At 29.8% G+C, this 20865-nt stretch overlaps 1 protein-coding gene across 1 annotated transcript in view; it reads right to left on the minus strand.

The window, feature by feature from the left end:
* Positions 1 to 20865, minus strand: part of LOC129963438 (teneurin-m-like) — a 618667-nt gene that overhangs the window by 175691 nt on the left and 422111 nt on the right. The window contains exon 5 of the mRNA XM_056077801.1: positions 2512 to 2575. Within this exon, the coding sequence (XP_055933776.1) occupies positions 2512 to 2575 (64 nt within the window). The remainder of the gene's footprint in view (positions 1 to 2511; positions 2576 to 20865) is intronic.

Below are 20865 nucleotides of genomic sequence, written 5' to 3' on the forward strand. Positions count from 1 at the left end.
TTCAGGTAAAAAATATGAAAAAAATTCGAATACCTCTATAATTTCAAAAATTAATTAAATTAAAATCAAACAGAATCTATTGTTTTCATCATCTTTACTAATATAGTCACAGAAGATGTGAACTTTCTAATGACACTTTGAGCCTGCATGTGCATTACTGATTTTTTTAAGAAAAAGTACCCACTAATTTTCTTTGAAATAGGTGCTTTCTCTTGCATCGGTGATGGATTTCACACTTTGTCGGTTTGATATTTGGCATTCTCCTGGAAACCTATGATATGCTAAATAGTTTTATATATTGCCGGTCAGTTTACATCCGGCATCCTATAAAATGCCTAGGTATTTTATATAAGGATGCCTTTCATACATAGGCGATTACATATGTACTTATATAATGATTTTATAATAATCTGCAGTCTAGGGCAAGACCGGTAGATTGAAAGGAAACAATTATAATTTATATATCCTTCCGTATTATGAAAATGAGATATCACTAGTACATCATATTGTAATAACCTACTCCATGATAAATAATTTCTTTGAGGCGGACTAGAGTCTTTCTAAAAGTTAATTTTTAACAGTAGAAAGATTAGATAAAAATTTTAACAGATATTATTGTAGCCATAATCTAATAATATACTACTCCACGTAAAATAATTTCTTTGAGGCGAACTAGAGCCATGCTGAAAATTAATTTTAAGTACTACAAAGATCAGATAAAAAAGTTCACAAATATCACTATAGCCATAATCTCTTCTGAAGTATCTTTCAAAACAATAAATATAAATAGCTTCTATACATGTTTTTGTATAATCAAACGCGTGTACCGTCCTCCGCTCAGTTGAAATCAAGTCGCTCTGGAGCCGAATTTGTTCGAACCTCTTCAGCCTTATTGGAACTTCAACTGAAGTGAGCTAGGCTTCGATGATAAAAAAAAAAAAAAAATGAGACGAGAGAAAAGAGTCTTTGGTTTTTTGCACTGTGTGATGGCCGAATCCTGAACTCTCTTTATATTTAGAGATTTTAAATTAGTTTGGTTTTGAAAACCCCAAAGATTTTAAAATGTTAAACCTGTTTTTTATTTATGTTTAATTTTAATTGTGTCTATGTCTGTAAATAAATATCTTGTGTGTCTTTAAAACTATATTTTCCTTCTCAAGACATTACACGCGCATCGAAAATTATGTTTTACGCATTAATTGCCAATATACATATAAAACAAATATATCTAACGATTTTTTTTCGACAATTGGATGGACAAGTGAGGGAAAAATCTTATTCGAGTCTATTCTATAAAAAAATAAGAAATTATTTTACCATGGTCAAATAATAGTTAAACACAAAGTGAATTATTCTATTCTTTACACAAACTGGAATATAAAGAAAATTATAAACAAAACAAAACATAGTTGCCTATTATTTTGTTATTACTAGTTATATCATTACAGAAGGGCAAAAGAGATATTAGTTTTCGTCATAGAAGAAGAAATAATATCCTTTCGGGTACATACGTACATCAGACCAAGATTAATTGAGTGTCCATTCTGACAGTCTGAAGTGATGTGAACAGTGTCGTGTATTGTGTTCACAGGGCAACTGCATTATTTCGATTAGTAACTCAGAATAATTAGGAATAGCACTTTATCTGGTATATGATGCCATAGGAATATTTTTTTTTTTTTTTTACTGAGGTTGTGCGTCTGAAATAAATTTTATTATAAGATCAATAAATGTAATAAAATAATTAAATAAAACACCATATTAATTGATATATTTGCATTTCTGGCTAAAGCACTTTATTTCGAATAAGATAGCAAAAATCAATATGTTTTTTTTTAAATGTCGTCATATTTTTAGAAAATTCTTGATGACAAATGCGTTTAAGGCTAGTTACATATTTTTGAGAATGTTTTTGGATTTTTCAGAATTTTTAACGCGTCTTCCTTTTTTTTTTACTATATAAAAATGGTAAAGAAAGCAAAAATTTTAATTAAATAATAATAAAATACTTTTTTTGCAAAATTCTCTGGAGAAATGAAACTTTGAAGGCTTAGACTGAGAAAGAAAAAGATAATCAAGAAATAGAAATTGATCATACATATATTATATAAGCTGCTAAATGATAAAATATGTAAAATTCTCAATAGGAAGTCAATTTAAAATTCTCAAACAACACAAGGACCAAAAAGATTGAGAAATAGATGTTGATTGCGCAAAATGAACTGCTTGAACAAAGAACACAAGTCTTGAACTATGTTTAAAAAAAAAAAAAAAAAAAAAACCACTTTTGTTACTTTTATAAAACATTTGGCTTATTTTTACGAAACATTTTTGCCTTTTTTTTACATATCATGCATTACATTTCTAACGATGCATCAATTTTATCTTATTTGAATGCATTGCATCAATGTTAATATGTAAAATAATTCTTACATATGAAATGAACTCGAGGAGACAACTTTCTTTGAAATGTAATCAATCATTAGGGATAAAAATTTATAAATCATTTACCTGTCAGCGTTATGATTAATATGGTCCTCTTCACAATGAGGATAGCCAACACCAGGGTGGTGATCTAGAAAAATAATATAAATATTTTAAATTCAATTGTAAGAAAATATAAATTTATATGCTATCTCTAATATTTTTTTCATTTTTGTGTTTAAAGGATATTGAAAGCTTGTTAAAATTTATAATAATGTTTTATTTTTCATTCATAGTTTTTAAACCCTTTTGTTTAACTTGACTTGCTTCATATGTGTGGAAATGGAAATTTCTTATCGCTTATCTTTTACTTTCCGATGTGCTAAAAGTTTAAAAATTTGTACATTTGCTCTTTATAAAAATATACTTTTTCCTGTTTTCAGGGCTAAATTATCAATTAATAATTAGTTAAATTAAATTTTGATCTTTAATAGTGCCGCCACCTGATAGTTAATTAGAGAAAAAATAATTATAAGGTTAAAAAGAAGACAGTAATTTAAATAAAGAGTTTATGATTTACTGCCTTAATAATAAAAGTATGTTTTTAAAAATTGTGAAAATGTTTATATTTTATTTCGCATCTACAATCAATCCTGACTATCAGGAAAATTAGGTGACGTAGAAACCACAGATAATCGGAAAGTTTGTTTTTGTTTCTAATGGCACTTGTCATAGACAAGCCCACTGACTTTAGAAGTTAGTAATTTTAATCCAAGAGTGCGTTTCTTCTTTTTCAGTAGCACCATCTATGGCCAAGAGTACGACTTAGCTACGCACACATCACAACCCTTTTCATGGGGCGGGTTTCATTCACTCATCCGCGGATTGTAATTTAGACCTGAATCAGAGAACGATCCCCCTTGATCCAGTACCCCCAGTGGTATTACTCCCGACATAGAGGACTTTGTGAACACGACAGATTTATACGTGCGCCAGCCACCACCACACACAGAGAATCTTCAGCCGGCGGGGTTCGAACTCGCAACAAAAGGGACACGAATCCAAAGCTCAACAAACCAAGCTATCCCTGCCTTCGGAAAGTTTAAAACAATAATATGAACTATAACTTAACCAACCTAAGTTTCGTATTAAAATAAAATAGCATTGCTCAAGATGACAATAAAAAAACACCAGAAGTCAAGTTTGTGTATTTTCATTTGGTTAATCAAGTAACTGTATTGTAATACTATAGTAAATTTGTATTCCATTAAACTTCTGCAGTTTAATTTATTCTTTCTTAATTAGCTTTCAAAGAACCTTTAATGGTCATTATTTCCTAATGAAACCTTGTTGTATTATAAAAACATTTTATTCTATATGTCACAACTACACTTAAAATTTTTCTAAACATTTTAAATTAAATTATGGTTAATTAAATTGCTTAAAAAGGACTTGATGCAAATGAAATGCAATTTCAATTTGATATCCTAATACCGTGAAGTGAAGATAGTTTAAAATTTGCTAATTAAATATAAAATTATTGACTAGCATAAAATGTTAAGATGAATAAGTAAAATTAATGAAGATTAAAAATCAAATTATCATAGTTTAAATAAATAGTGCGATAATAATTTTATATGCAAAGATTTTGATTGAAAGACTTATGGCTTAATTATCACTGATTCATCATGAATTTTTCTTCTATCGACAGATGAAAGCGAAATAAAGAAAATAAATTGCCAAGAACCTTTTTGATTGATTTCGGGTTTAGAAATTATGAAGCTACTCATTTTCAACGGATTTAGATATGCTTAAGACCAATTTAAAAATGTATAACGCAAAGTCATAAATGAGATAAAAAAAGAAATCTATCAGTCAAATTTTAAACATTTTTCTAAATAAATTAATATGATTTTTTGAAAGAAAGCCTTTGAAAGAGAGAGACACACATTCATCTCTTATAATTGCTGAGAATAGTAATTTTAATAGATTTCATTGAAAAATTCAAAGTAATTTTATAAATAAGTTATCAAAGAATTCGTAAGATATAATTAATTATGTACAAATATGCTACCTAAACTAATCAGTTGCAGAACATGTGTTTTTAAAATATACAAGATAAATGTGCATCCCATTAAATATATCTTCTTAATATTTTTTAGTTTTCATAATATGTCGAAAGGATTTTGAGAAATATACGCTCCCTTCTACTTAATAATTAGTTCAAGTCTTTTGAAAATATTGGGCATATCAGACATTTTAAAGCTTGGGACACTTTATTTAAATTTTAATTCAATACATATTAAAAGGCATAAACGCTGCCTAGACGTAAGAGATTTGAAAAGACCCGGAATGGGGAAAAAAAGTAGCTGATTTCATGACATTAGCAATCTGACTTTTTGAAATTGTGCTACAAACAGATAAAGTTAGGGACATTAATCGTACCAATACTTTTCTTTTCTAAAAGTTAGTTATCGGTACCCCAATTTTTAGCAACTTCAGCAAAAATTGTTTCAAGAATCTAACTTTTCTGTTAGTCACACCGAAGTTAAAAATGGAAGCTTTAAATATATATCTTGCACAGCAAATGACATATTTCCACGGAATTTTGCTGAATCAAAAATAAACGAACTTGTTATGCACAATTCATGTCACATTTTTAACTTCCACTTATTTTCCCTGATAAAATTTAAAATACTCCATTTAATTATGAGCTGTTGTTTCGATAGTATAAGCTACTTTACTGAGCCAAATATGCGCCATGTTTGACCACAGTCGTAAGCCATACTTATTTTTATTACATCCGTGCGTAGTTGCATCAGTACTTTTAATATGGTTATAAGTATTATTTAGGCAAATAATTCATGGGTAATTTCTAATCTAGATAATTAAAACATAATACAAATAAATTAAACTTATTATTATAGATATTGGAATTATAAACCAGTTTATTTGCTAAGCAATTTACACACTTATGCTTCGGAATTTGTGAAAATAATAAAGCAATGGCTGTAAATTTTTATAAAATACTAATATTCCAATATGAAGCTCGGTTCTTTGTCTCCAAAATTTAAACACAGATATTAAACAAAATAACTAAGATTATAGATTTATTTTGATCGTAGAAAACTATATTTCAAAATAAATAATTATATGCGAAATTTTTTTTCTACACTGCAATGTAATTATGTGTACTTTTTACCAACTTGTGGTTAATAATGAATGTTTACAGCTGCATGAAGTGCCGTACATTTTCTTTAGAGCAAAATAATATTTTATTTACTGTAAGAAATATTCTAAAACAGGTATTAATTGAGGTAAGACTGTATACATGAAATATTAAATCCGTTAAAAAGCAATTCTTTTACGATCAGTATTTAAATAAGTTATTAAATCTATATTCTATAATATACAAATGTAAAACATGAAATGCTAGTATATTATTAATAAAGGATATCTAAATTTTTCTTATAAGTAAATATTGGAAAGATGAAGAAATCCCGGGAACATTAATCAAATGTTTTCTCATAAATCGTAAATATTTTAATTATATCGTGAAAAGTATTGATTTGTATAAAAAAACTTACATAGTTTAAATTTAAAGTCATACAAAAGGACTGCGATTATTCAAGCCGTAATAATTCATCTTGGATAAAAGTTCAATCAATAGAGATTAAATTAAAAATTATGAAATAGAGAAACGTATATTCAATATTTATCAAGGATCAAACTTCAGTCAACAGAGACAAAATTTAAAATCATGATTTTCTTTTTCTTGAAGGAGGTTTTCCAAAATTGTTTCATTGAATTTTTAAAAGTAAATTCGCAATTATTGCAACATAATTATATTTTAACAGCCCCTTTTACTGGTTATCAAACATTTCACACGGAGTTTTAGAACATTCATTAATTTTTATAACATGCAAAGGTTGCCGCTTTCATAACATCTGCTCAATAATCATTCAGAGTCTTTCTTACCTAAAAGATTGTTTTTGTTGCTCAACAACAAGAAAAACATAGGTACCTTTACAGTGCCATTTTTTTATGAAAATACATAGAGTTTGCTCACAAAAAAAAAAAATTGAAAATTCATTATTTATTCAAAATAATGGAAAGAGATAAGAATGTAACTGCACCATTATTATTTTTTCTAAATCATATATTATATAATAAGATTTTAATTATTAATTTTTTAATATTATATAACATATAATTATATGTTAATATTACCCCACCCCTTCCCTTCCTTATAAAACATTTTACATGTCTTTGCTCGTTTAAAATTGACTCTCTTTAATGCAAATTCTCAGATACTTTTCTGAAGAATTCGGTGATTTTATTTTAAAAGCACTCAATTCGATTTTCTGGTACCAGCTTGTGTGAGAACTCCATTATTTGAAGCCCGGATAATCGAAGTTCTATTGTATCTGATACACTTTTATAATTATAATGCTATTGAAAATTTGATAATTAAGATTGTCAACATCGAATTCTTACGAATTACCCAAATGAAATTTCATTAAGAAATAAAAACAATAGTTTCAATAAAAAGTTTTATTAATAAATAATTCTTTGATTAAAAAATAAAAAAGAACGCACACACAAATTTTCTAGTGCTGATTTGGTTGAGACCTAATTGATTAAGGCCTGCATTATCAAAACTGTTATATCTGATCCACAACTGTATTATAATGCGATTTAAAATTTTAAAAAAATTCTTTACTCATATTCCATTGAAACACCTAATGAGTCCCAATTATTTCCCAAAAAATATATTGAATATTGAATTGTATGTATTTTAAATACAAGAAGTATTCATACAAATTTTATGGTAGTGATTTCAATCACTTTCAATTTATCAAAAATCATATTTTTAACAAAGGGGCTCTTGTATTTGATTCATTTTGCACGAATTGAAACAATTTAAAATAGTTTGAAATCATTCACAAAAGTATGAACTAAAAAGCATTAAATTAGATATATAGAATCCAGCCGATTATTGTCGGCACAAACAAATTAGATTGGACGGCACAATCAAATTAGATTTGAGTTTGAAATCTGAAAAAACTGAAATGCTCATTCCCATTTCAGAATACAACGAAAGCAAATAACTGTAATTTAATTCTATTTTGTTAGCAAATGTCCCACTTAAGTTAATTTATAAAAATTAAACTAAACTAGCAATTTTATCTAGGATTTTCTTATTATCAACGTCAAAACTTCAATAACGCTTATGCCACGCGGAATAGGCTGTTTTGCTATAAAAATAAAAAGCACCGCCATTTGTTCCACAAATGCTTTTCTGTATAGGCTCATTCCTTCTCTCCACCCCATCCATCAAAACACCACCTCAGCTGCATCCCAGACGAATCCATTTCGTCGAAAATCGTCTGCTTTGAAACAATAACAGGAAAATTAGGATTCAGTAGACCTCATCTTTATCTTAGGGATGTGGCCTTTAAGAAATCGGTTGGCAAAATTAACAGAAAACCCATCACACCAAGGAGGAAGGGGGTGGACTGGAGAGAATCAAAAGGTTTGGAGGAGGGGGGGGTAGGAACAAAAGTCTCTTAGCTTCAGAGACCCCTCATTCCACTGCAACCGTGTCTGAGGCAGATCTCCTTTAAGTGGGTCATTTAAAGTAAAGAATTTGGTGATAAATCTCAGTGGAAATTAACCCCGGGACGTGTTTAGGGGGTCATCAGATTTAATTTTGGAGTGTGGGCGAGCCCCATTTATCAGAAGAGGCGTCTAGAGACTTTGATTATAGTTTAGGGTTAAGCTGTTGGAATGATTCAAGCTCCTGAAGTTTGGTATGAAATGTTTCTCTTTCAGAAATGTTTGCTATAAAACAAAGGTGTTAAAAGAAAGAGGGATGATTTTTTTTTCTTCTGGCAAGCTTTTATGATGGAATTTATGAAGGGAAATGTCCAGCTTAATTCTACAGATGCAAAACAGGTGCATTTTAATATGATTACTTCTTGCTGTTTCGAGAATGTTATTTGGAATGAGTTTTTCCAGAAATTTCTTACTCACATTTTTATGGCAGTTTAAGAAGGAAAAAAAGCTGTAATTTCAGATAAAACCTGTAATTTAACTGACAATTCAAAAAGACTAATCTAGGATATAATTAAACTTTAATATATTATATCAGTCCATGTTAAAACTAATGTAAAACTCTTTAATGCTATAAAGTAGATTGGAGCATAATTGTTGATTTATGACTACTGTGAAATGGGGTACTTTTTAGAATGAAGATTTAAAATCAATTAACACATGCTGAAAGATTTGAATTAATGAAGAATCGAATAAAAAGACCCGATTTATTAATAACGTAACATTAAACATACTAAAATAATGATACATTAATAACGATTTATTGAAATTTTATATCGGTATAACATAGCTTAGCCTAGTCTCATCAGAAGATATAAGAATAAAGGATGAAATCGAGGAGCATAAGTGTAACTTGTTCAATCAAAATATGTCACACCAAGACTTCTGGATATACTTAGGCGTCCAGAAGCTTATAGAAACACAGTCACCCCACGCCACACTATATCAACCTCATACCTTGACAAATCTCAAAGCAGACGAAAGGGCCTTGTATAGGACACGCACATTTCAATGGTCTTTTACAGGAAATCAGACCTACCAAATAGCTCTTTAATCACCCGATTGACCCTCTTGGCAATTGAGTCGCTGATTTTGCTATGTGCTATATTTCATAATATGCTATTGTTCAAAATGCGCTATAGTCACAATGTGCTATAGTTAAAAAATTTTGAAATCCTGTGTTCACAAGCTCTAAGTCTTTGCCACAAACACAATAAATTGTTTTCTCAAACATCTTGACCTAACATACGACATATATCGAGTTATGATTGGCTTGTACATAAAAGGTATATTGCTATCTTATCACTCTAACCAACCGTTCACAAAAATGCTATTAATGTAGGTCTTCAACAATCGGGATGAATGTACCATTCTTAATGAAAATTATCTCTTGATATCCACACGAAACGCATATATCTTTAAGTTGAGGTCAATATGAAAGGCCACTAAGTTTTCAAAGAAAGGTACAATTGATGTAATCACTGACAAGCCATCTAAAAAAGTAACACATGATGAACCAACGTAGTTTCTCATAGCCAAATAGGAATATGATGCTAAATAACCTAATATTACATCGATTAATCGAACCATTATTTATGAAAAAATACCATTCCAGCGTACAAAAAGTAAGTGAAAATAAAAATAGAAAAATTATCACCTTAATACTCTGACTGTGTAATTCTTTAAAACCACTATTTAGATGCGATGTTTGCAAATAAGTTTAACAATTTTACAAAGAAAGTGAACTGATACTATATGCTACACGATATTATAATATAATAAAATTCTATAATCATAAAAATAGACATTTTAGACTGCGAAAAACGCGGGATGCAGCAGAAAATGGACTTACTTCTAACCCGGGTAAATTGCGGGATACGCAGCTGGAGGGTTAACTTAGAAAATTCTGAAAATGTTCAATAGATGATCAAATTCTACATTTATGTTTATTAATTTGAACTATAATATTTTGATATAAGCGATGATTAAATATACTGTCAGATTTAGTGAATTCTTCAATTGTAAATAATAATCATATCGATTCCAAATTTCCCCCAAACTATTTTTTAAAAAAGTATTCATTGCTTCTACAGAAAAAAAAGAAATTGGAATTCATTAAGTTTGATTACTCAAGTGAATATATGAATATTTTAAAATCTGAAAATCTAGCAGATTAACTATTAGTAAAAAGAATTCACAACAAAAAAAGATTTACTTTAGAAAATTTCCAAATCACAGAAATTTTCAAAGCTCTAAATCTTGAAAAAAAAAAAGTAAAAAACGACTGCTACTGATGGCAATGTAACGAAAAAACTTTATTTTAAACAAGGGTATTCAATCATTATAATCATTGACACTATATCCAAACACATTAAAGTATTCACTTTAGTCCAAAAAATCTCTTTTGTTAAAGAAAACTCATATAAAAAAGTAAAATAGTTTCGATCAAGAACCAACCCCCCATCTCAATGATCCCAGATTTTCACCGGGGAGACATTAAATATCCAGTTTTTTTATCCTAGGTCAAATCACATCTCAAACAACAATGCTCCAAAATCTTAGCCAGGGAGTCGAACCCATTAACAGGGAGGCCCGAAAACAAAGCACCTCATCTATCCTAGTTTGAAAAATACCAATGAATAAAAAGCTAGGAGGGTGACCCATGGGAGTGTCGGGAGTCATCTATATTTATTTCAAAAGGAAAGAGAGAGAGAGAGAAGGCTCTACGGGAAAGATCAATGGTTAGGAAATAGTTTGTCGAGCTCGGAATCTTTTGGTTTAAAATGTTCAGCATTAAACATCTAAGGTGGAATTTTGTGAGAGATTTCGCTGGGGATGTGTGAAATTTGTATGCGCCCAAATCCTCAAAGGAAAGGCTGAGCCTGGGAGAAGAAATATTGGCGACTCAGTTGCAGAAATTGGGAAGTAGTTGGTATGTTTGAAAGTAAGTAAATATTATTTTCAAGTTGAGTCTACAATCTATGAGAGTTGTTGATGTATACGTCTCCGTTAAAACGTGAAATTCGTTATTTCACAGAATAAATTGGCATGTCATTAAGATTTATCACGATTATTTCAGTATTTTTTTACATCTCATTATGATAAATCAGGATTATTTCAGGATTTTTTACATCTCATTAGATTGATCTGAATTATTTTAGTGTTTATTAATGAAATAATCGTGTTAAATAAAAATTATGTGATAAATTAAAATGAAATTTATGTATGAAATAATCGTGATAAATCATAAAGAGATGTAAATAATCTCTTTAGGATTTATCATGATTATTTCAGTATTTATTTACATCTCATTATGATTTATCTGAATTATTTCAGTATTTATTTACATCTCATTATGATTAATCAGAATTATTTCAGGATTTATTTACGTCCCATTATGATTAATTAGGATTATTTCAGTATTTATTCACATCTCTTTATGATTCATCAGGATTATTTCAGTATTTATTTACATCTCATTATGATTTATCAGGATTATTTCACGATTTATTTACATCTCTTTATAATTCATTAAAATTATTTCAAAATTTATTTACATCTCTTTATGATTCATTAAAATTATTTCAGGATTTATTTATATCTCATTAATGATTTATCAGGATTACTTCAAGATTTATTTACATCTCATTATGATTTATTAGATATTTCATGAAAATATAAGTCATTATTCCATAGAATAACAAATAAAGTTAATAAGTTTTTACTAATAAAATTCACTAGTTATTCTAAGAAGTAATGACTTTCATACGTTTACAGTAACATATATTTAACGTTAACGCTTATTCACTTCTGTATCATTAAAATGGGACATTTAATGAATTTTTGATAATAGTATGCCGATTCAACTATAGTTTATCATAACTTTTATTTATTAATAAAAAGAAGTATAATGATAAATATATGAAAAAAGGGGCCTTATATTTTTCTGAATAACAATTTCGCTAAAATACATTTGGTATTGATTTAAAAGATTTGGAAATATTTACTTTAGAAATTAATAATGCTTTGAGAAATGTGATTGCAGCTTTCCGCTTGTCCACCGTTTATTCATTCCTTTCCATAAGTACATTCGTGTTTGGAAGATTTAAAATATATTTAATAATTAAACGAAATCTCGTACGATTGAAATCATTGGTGTGAAAATCTGGGGAAAGTCTTATTAGACGGATTTTGGTTGAAATATTCCTTGTATATCTTGTTTTTTGCAGTATGATGTTTTTAGATTTAAGTAAATACTCAGCAAATACTTTTACTTCTCATTTGCAATTAACAAATCCTTGCATATTTTATATGTTCTTCTTAACTGTAACCTGGGTTGCTTTCTTCTTGCAAACGTGATTTTCGGGGATGGAATTGTATGATATGGCTTTTGGTACAAGGTCCAGGTAATTTAGTGCAAACTGCGCTATTCACAAGGTGTATTTTTAAAGTTATAGGAATAAACACCAGCATCTTAAAATTGTAGAATATGAGTAAGAGGAATAGGCAACACAAAAATGAGGTGTCTCGTTCAAAACGAGACGCATGATCACATTATGTATACAGCATAAAATTGCTGCAATATTTCCTTCACATGTTACAGAAATTAATTTTAGATTTTCAAGTATTAGTGTATTTACAATGGGAGAAAGAAATTGGCATGATTGTGAAATGTATTATGAGAAGTTAAGCATATAAGTTAATTGAAGGTATTATACACAAATGAGCTACCAACAATTCAACTTCAACTATTTGGTTTGTTTGTAAGATTATCACAATATTTTTGAATTCAAAAAGAGAATTTTTAATACATCTTTCATTGTTTCGAATATCATGCAAAAAAGTGTGAAAAATACCCAATTTCTTAAAATCACTAATTTTTTAGTTTAGTTTAGTTATATTAACGTTCCGTTGTAAAGCAACACTAGGGCTATTTTAGGACGGACCTCGTAATTTTGAACCGCTGTCAGATGACGAGGACGACACCTGAGCTGGCACCCCCTCTCCACACCACACCACACCAGCGGGAGAACGTTTGGCATGACGGATTTAACGTGCAACAGACCCCCTTATACGACGGTTCTTCTGTGGAATCGGGTCTCGAACCTGAAACTCTACGGCTCATAAGCCGAGACCTTACCACCGCGGCCCCTCTAATTTTTTAAAAATAGACTGCTACATTTTTGTTACGAAAATCTTTAATATAATATAGTCACTGAATACTAAATTTAGTTTAATTATATTAACGTCCTATTTTAAAGCAACACTAGGGGTATTTTGTGACGGACCTCGTAATTTTGAACGGTGGACAGATGACGAGGACAACACCTGAGCTGGAAGCCCACCCTCTCCACATCACACCACACCAGCGAAAGGACGTTTAACGTGCACCAGACCCGCTTACATCAATGTTCTTCGGTGGAATCGGGTCTCGAACTTGAAACTCTCCGGTTCCGAAACCAAGACCTTACCACCAGGCCACCGTGACCCTCATTAAATATTAAATCAAATGTCGTTATCACGTTAAACAGCAGTCAAATATTAATACGATATACGATGGATTTATATTCATTAGTTTTAAGAACAGAATAGCTAGAGTTTTTCGAAATAGCCACAAACCTTTATGTTTTATTTTGTCATATTTAATTTTGTCCCAGTTTATTACAGACCAACATAAATTGTAAGAAATTCAGATGATAATAATTGCCATCTAAAGTATAAATTATCTTAATCATTATACTTGAGTCTTATCTAACACTGTTTCCGGATTATAACATCACATGGAATATACGTAGCCTTTTAATGAGAACGAAAAATCTTTCTTCTCACATTTAGAAAAATTCTAATGTTTCATGTTTTTTTTAAACCCTATAAGAAACAATATCTTGTTCTTTTCTAAAGCTAATGATTTAAGAAAATAATTATGCCTCATATCATAAATATAATTCATTTTAAAATCTCAGACCATTTTTGAAAACCATAATACCTGGATTTTCCACATCGTTGTGTTTTTATAAATATTCAGAAGTAAAGCAAAATGCATTAATATGGCTAGCAAATTTGAATCTCTGTGGATAAAAAATTAATAAGAAACGTCGGATTTATTGTATTTGATAATCAAAAGAGAAACTTGACTCTTAGAGAAAAATCCATTTTATTTCTCTCTAAGACACAATAATTTTTTTCCTGTGATGATACTGATATTCTATACTTACGGTAAATATATGCACTATGGCATTCTTATATAACATTCAACTATGTAGGTCAATGATTAATTGTTTCTGTAAGACACAATAAACTGTTCAGACGATAAATTTTATTTTTGTAAATAGTTTTTTTTATATTTTTTTTGCCATGAAATATGTATATTACAAGATTTTTTTAAAATAATGCATACCACTCAGCTCTAACCACAAATAATTTAATCAGGAGTTCAGATGCAATAAAAATAACCAAACGTCTACTAAAAAAACATCGGAAAATTAAAACGAAAATATTTAGACAGCAGCTTTCTGCCGTTCCCTAAATATATGAATTTTCCTCCCAGTGCAGATTCCAGAGGCATCAAGAATTGTTTACCTAAAAACCTCCCTCCTTTCTTGGAAGAAGGAATATTTGAATATAAAGTAAAACGTCAGACCGTCCTTTTAAAAAGAGGGGAGGGGGCCTTAAACGTCACATTAGCAATTGAAAAGCGCGAAAACATCAACGCATTGTTCGAAATTCCAAGATCAGACGGAAGTTTCTGGGGAAAATACAAAAATATCTCGAGTATTTGCGAAGGTTGATTGACATTGACTAGACCAATTTTCCCGGCCCCTTTTGCCTTGCTTGCTTAAACTGTCCGCCATTTTTTTTCTTTGTAAACTTTTCCTCTTTTCAAGAAGAACGCCCAGGAATCGTTCCAAGAATAAAAATACAACGGTCCTCCATTTTGGACAGTTTCAACCTTTCATACATTTGACGTGGGCGCTGCTCCTGGAAAAAGAGTGGTTGAGCACACTGATTCTGGAAACAGCTTACTGACGCTAACATATCCTTTGTTCGGTTTGACCTCTTTCGGTTTTGAAGTTGGACAGTTTAATCGCATTTTGTTGCTTTCAATGCATAGTAAGTGGTCATCTATTCTGAATTATATTGACGCAGACTTGACTGAGCAGTATAGCTTCTTTTTTCGATAAAAAGACCATTTTAATGGGTTTAGATTCTTCAGTAGATTGACATAAAAATCATTTATTATTGCAATGGATATCTGAAATGAAAATTTAGCATATTTATTACGTTTCAAGATATTTATTATGTTTCATATTATTTACATTACAAAAATTCAAATTATGAAATCGCTTGACTGAGCAGTATTGCCTATTTCGATGATAAAAAAGACCATTTTAATGCGTTTAGATTCTTTAGCAGATTGACATGAAAATCGTTTATTATTGCACTGGATATCTGAAAAGAAAATTTAGCACATTTAGTACGTTTCAAGATATTTATTATGTTTCATGTTATTTACATTACAGAAATTCAAATTATGAAATCGCTTGACTGAGCAGTATCGCCTATTTCAGTGATAAAAAAGACCATTTTAATGGGTTTAGATTCTTCAGTAGATTGATATGAAAATCATTTATTATTGCAATGGACATCTGAAATGAAAATTTAGCATATTTATTACGTTTTTGGATATTTATTATGTTTCATATTATTTACATTACAAGAATTCAAATTATGAAATCGCTTGACTGAGCAATATCGCCTATTTCTGTGATAAAAAAGACCATTTTAATGGGTTTAGATTCTTTAGTAGATTGACATGAAAATCATTTATTATTACAATGGATATCTGAAATGAAAATTTAGCATATTTATTACGTTTCAAGATATTTATTATGTTTCATATTATTTACATTACAAGAATTCAAATTATGAAATCGCTTGACTGAGCAGTATCGCCTATTTCTGCGATAAAAAAGACCATTTTAGTGGGTTTAGATTCTTCAGTAGATTGATATGAAAATCATTTATTATTGCAATGGATATCTGAAATGAAAATTTAGCATATTTATTACGTTTCAAGATATTTATTATGTTTCATATTATTTACATTACAAGAATTCAAATTATGAAATCGCTTGACTGAGCAGTATCGGCTATTTCTGTGATAAAAAAGACCATTTTAATGGGTTTAGATTCTTCAGTAGATTGATATGAAAATCATTTATTATTGCAATGGATATCTGAAATGAAAATTTAGCATATTTATTACGTTTCAGGATATTTATTATGTTTCATATTATTTACATTACAAGAATTCCAATTACGACGCAGTATAATCTTTCAAATTTAGCATCAAATTATCAAAATGAAAGTAATATATAGAATTATAATTTTTTAAGCTAACTTAAAGACAGTATTTATTAAAGTCATCATTTCATAAACTGAAGTTTAAAACTTTACACTCGCTTTGCTAAACATAAATTCACTAGGTTCTGTGAATGACATAATGAATATCTTCATATGTTCTCAAAAATTTTAAAATCGTCCAATGGTGCTTATTTTAAATAAAAAATAGTACAAAAGGCCAAATTAAGTTTTTCATGGATGCAAGATGATGTAAGATTACTTTTGATAACATAAATTTAAATTTAAATCTCTGATAATATATATGCATATATTTTCCGAAAAAGCTTCTAATTAAAAATTCTTCTAGCAATAAAAAAATATAATCTCTTAGATTAGAAAAATTCTACCTAACGTTGTTGCTTCTACTGAAAATTATTATTTAATCCCTTGGTTTTTGAAATCTCTTAATGACAGGAATTTGATGGTTGTTATCTTTTCTTTGGTTTTAGAATATTATAAAAATTAAAATGTTGTGAATATTGCCGACTACGACGGAGAAAAATTAATTTATCTTCTTGGGATAACTGATATATAATGATATAATAGTCTTTGAAATCCCCCTCGTAATAGCCTGATACAGATATAAGGGTTTTTTCAAGATTATAGATTTTATACATAATGATAATACTATTTCAGATTTTCTTTTATTAAAAGTTATTGATTTAAATCAGCACAATCTTAAATAAGTAATGAAATATATAACCGATGTAATAAACTAGGACTTATTATAATAAAGTCCATAAAATATATCGTCTATCTGTATATCTCTCTATGCCGACAGTTTATAAATTCATAAGCAAAAATTCCGAGAAAAATTATTTCACCGACAACTATAAGAAAGAATCCTAATCACAGTGTTTTCAAGTATTTCTTCTTAAATCATTCCCTTAGCTTTACACAGATTACTTCTGACCAACTTCCATAACTCAAAAGAATGTAAAAAAGAATTTGACTAAAAGTATGCCAGACGGAAAAAAAAAAAAAAAATGGCAGTCTTTTCCAGTTTTGCGCCTCCATTTTCTTTCTGCCATTTCGGTAATTTATGGACTGAAATGTGCTGTTGGCAAAAAGGATCCTCGAAACTCTACAACAGATAGTTTCCCCCGAAAGCAGAAGAAAAGTATGAGTTGTAGCTATTTTGTGCAGCATTCCGATGTTTATCCATGTTTCATATTCATGGCCACGTGGTGCCTGGATATGAAAGGGGCTACTTGCCAAGGTTTATGGGAACATGGTATCTGGGGAGGATCCTAGCAGGAAATTGTTGAGTTTGTTGACTTTGAATTGCACTGGACGTTTGCCAAATTATCTGTTGTCTATAGGAGCAACTTATGCACATTCACTTACTTATGAGCAGATATCTATTCTTGTAAGATTAGATAGTGATATTTTAATAAAAATATAACTATGTTTCAGATTGCTATGTGAGTTTGTAAATCAGAGTGAATAAGTCCAAATAAAATCATTATTTTAGAATTCTTTAATGGATTTTGCGGTAGGATTTCAAAACAATTATTATGTTTCTTTACTAAGAGAGTAGCAATAAATCTGAATTAAATTATTTAATTTAATTCTCGTAGTTGCCAAATTATCTGTTGTTTCTATAAAAGCAACTTATGCACATTCGGTTACTTATGAGTAGAATTTTATTCTTGTAAGATTAGAAGATGATATTTTAATAATAATATGTTTCAGATTGCTAGACGAAATTGTAAACCAGTACGTCAAAATCCAGTAAAATTATGATTTTGTAATTCTTTAATGGATTTTGCTGTAGAATCTCAGGAAAATGATTATTATGTTTCTCAGCTAAGAAGGTAGCAGATAAATATCAATTAAATCATTGAATTGTTTAATATAAAAAATAAATTAAAATTCATTGCACTGAATGGTTTTTTATAATTGGGATTACAATCCACATCCTTAGACCCATTAGATGAGTATTATTATGAAAACTTGTTAGTCCAACAAATCAGATTATTATTTTGTTTTATCTGTTTCTATATCATGTTCTAGCCTAAAATTATTGGAAGAAATATATAGCAAATTTAGATATAAACGAATAATGAATATCGCAATTCATAGTGAGGTAGATTAGACATTTTGCGAGTCTCGGCAGTACAGAATGTAAGAGCTCGCTTTCAACAAGCTGGTCAACCTAATTTCATATATCTACATAGCTTTCTTTAACATCATCTTAAGGATTTGTTTTCATTTTATTATTTTAATAACTACTAATGAATTTTTTTTTCATTTTGAAGGATTTTTATGTGGTTTTCACATTTGTATACAAAATACAGGTAGCTATCAAAATAATGGAAATACCTTAGATTTAAAAATAATCCTTTATTAATATGGTGTAGGACCGCCTTTGGCATGTAATACAGCTTGGATTCGCATAGGAATCGATTCATACAAGTGTTGAATAGTGTTTAGAGGAGTATTGTACCATTTTTCTTGGAGATATTGTGAAAGTTCTGGGAGAGATGTCGGTGGAGGATACCAATTCCATATTTAACTCTCTAAAATAAACCATAACAGTTCAATTATATTGATGTCGAATGATTGTGGGGGCCAAGGCAGATGTTTAACTTCATCCTCATGTTCATCAAACCATGATTGGGCAAGTTTCGCTGCACGGAAAGGTGCATTATCATCCTGAAAAATTACATCTCTTTCAGGAAACAAAGTTTGCATCATAGGATGAATCTGGTCAGCTAAAATTTCTTCATACTTCTCTCCAGTGATCCTTCTTTTCAGGGTTACGATTAGTCCAGCGGAAAACCACGACATGGCTGGCCATATCATGACAGATCCACCTTCGTGCTTGACATTTGGAAGGAGACAATCACGATCATACAGTTGACTAGGTATTCACCAATCGTGCACCAGTCCTGTTGTTGGAAAAAGGGTGAAACACGATTCATCAGACCATATTACTTTCTTCCACTTATCAATCGATCAGGTTTTGTGAGTGTGACACCAGTAGACGACGTTTACCATTAACATCTCTGACAAGAGGCTTGGGAACTGCTTCTCTACCATAAATGTAGTGTTTATGACGGTGCCTTCTAACTGTAATCATTGATACTGGAGAATGAATCCAGATGGTTATTGAGCTCTGCAGTTCAGCTAACAACTGCACTTTTGCTGCAGTTGCTAGCTTTTTAGACATTACAATCTGCCTCAATACCCATCGGTTTCTTTCACTAAGCTTCTCTTTCCGCCCACTATTTTGCTTTGCCGAGTTTGTCTTGCCGCGCTGTATGTAAGCTATCCAGACTTTAGACACTATATCTCTAGAAAAGCCAAAAATTTTGGATATTTGGGTCACATTTGCTAGACGGAGGTCCTACAGTTTGGTCTCTTTGAAAATCTGAGAAGTCCCACATTTTACACTTAAAAAGAAAATCCAAGAATTACAGAATTTCAAAGAAGCTAACATATACTACTAGAATATATACATTGCTATTTATAAAAAAACCTGGCGGCTATTATTATATTTTAATGCTTACGAAGCGCATTCAAAAATGTCACTTTTATTCCCAGGTGTTTCCCTTATTTTGTTAACCACCTTTATATAAGGAATATACTGAGTGACTATATATAATGAAATGTGTAAGAAGCTGATTATTTATACTTGACCAAAAAACTTTTGATTTCAAAATTAAGATTTTTCAAATAAATTATTAGGGTTCTTAATTTATTCAAAAATCATTAAATTTAGAATAATTAAAAACATAAAATATATGCAATCTTTGAATTCTTCTAAATTGAATGCGTTTGTTAGAAGTAATATGTTTGTTAAAAGTGTATTAAATTGTTTATAAATGTGCTGGAGAACATGTGGTATATATATATATATTATTTTTACAAAAAAAGAAACTTCTTTTAATGTATAGCGAACTGGAGAAGATATCTCGTTCGTAAAATGAAATTTTCTAGCTTTTATAATACATATTTACAAATTAATTCGTTCAGATAAGAATTGCAGCCATACTAGATAAAGAGTAACTAACATTTTTCGGAATAAAAAAAAATCTGAATAAATCCGGGAATATATCAGATAATAATACCAAGAGAAAAGATTTCTATTTAATCTGACATCTGTACAAAGATTGTTTAAGAATCCCAAGAGTATCAAGCAAGGTTTTCTTAATGTGAATGATAAAATAAACAGATGTTAAATATGCTAGTGTGCACTGTTCCGAACGATAGAGCTTTTGTCAAGTAATGCTAGATGGATATAAAAAAAATATCTTCCTTCAACTAAATCCTTTAGGTACTCACGAAAGCAATAACTATTCGTAACTAATTTCCAGCTACTTTAACTAATGAGCTTTCTGGTAACAGATTAACCAATCAGTGCATTTTCCTTCTCCTGATAGGTGTCAGAGCTCATTTAGAGGAGCACATTTCAGA

Source organism: Argiope bruennichi, chromosome 3 (genome assembly GCF_947563725.1).
Source record: "Argiope bruennichi chromosome 3, qqArgBrue1.1, whole genome shotgun sequence".
NCBI classification, from domain to species: domain Eukaryota; kingdom Metazoa; phylum Arthropoda; class Arachnida; order Araneae; family Araneidae; genus Argiope; species Argiope bruennichi.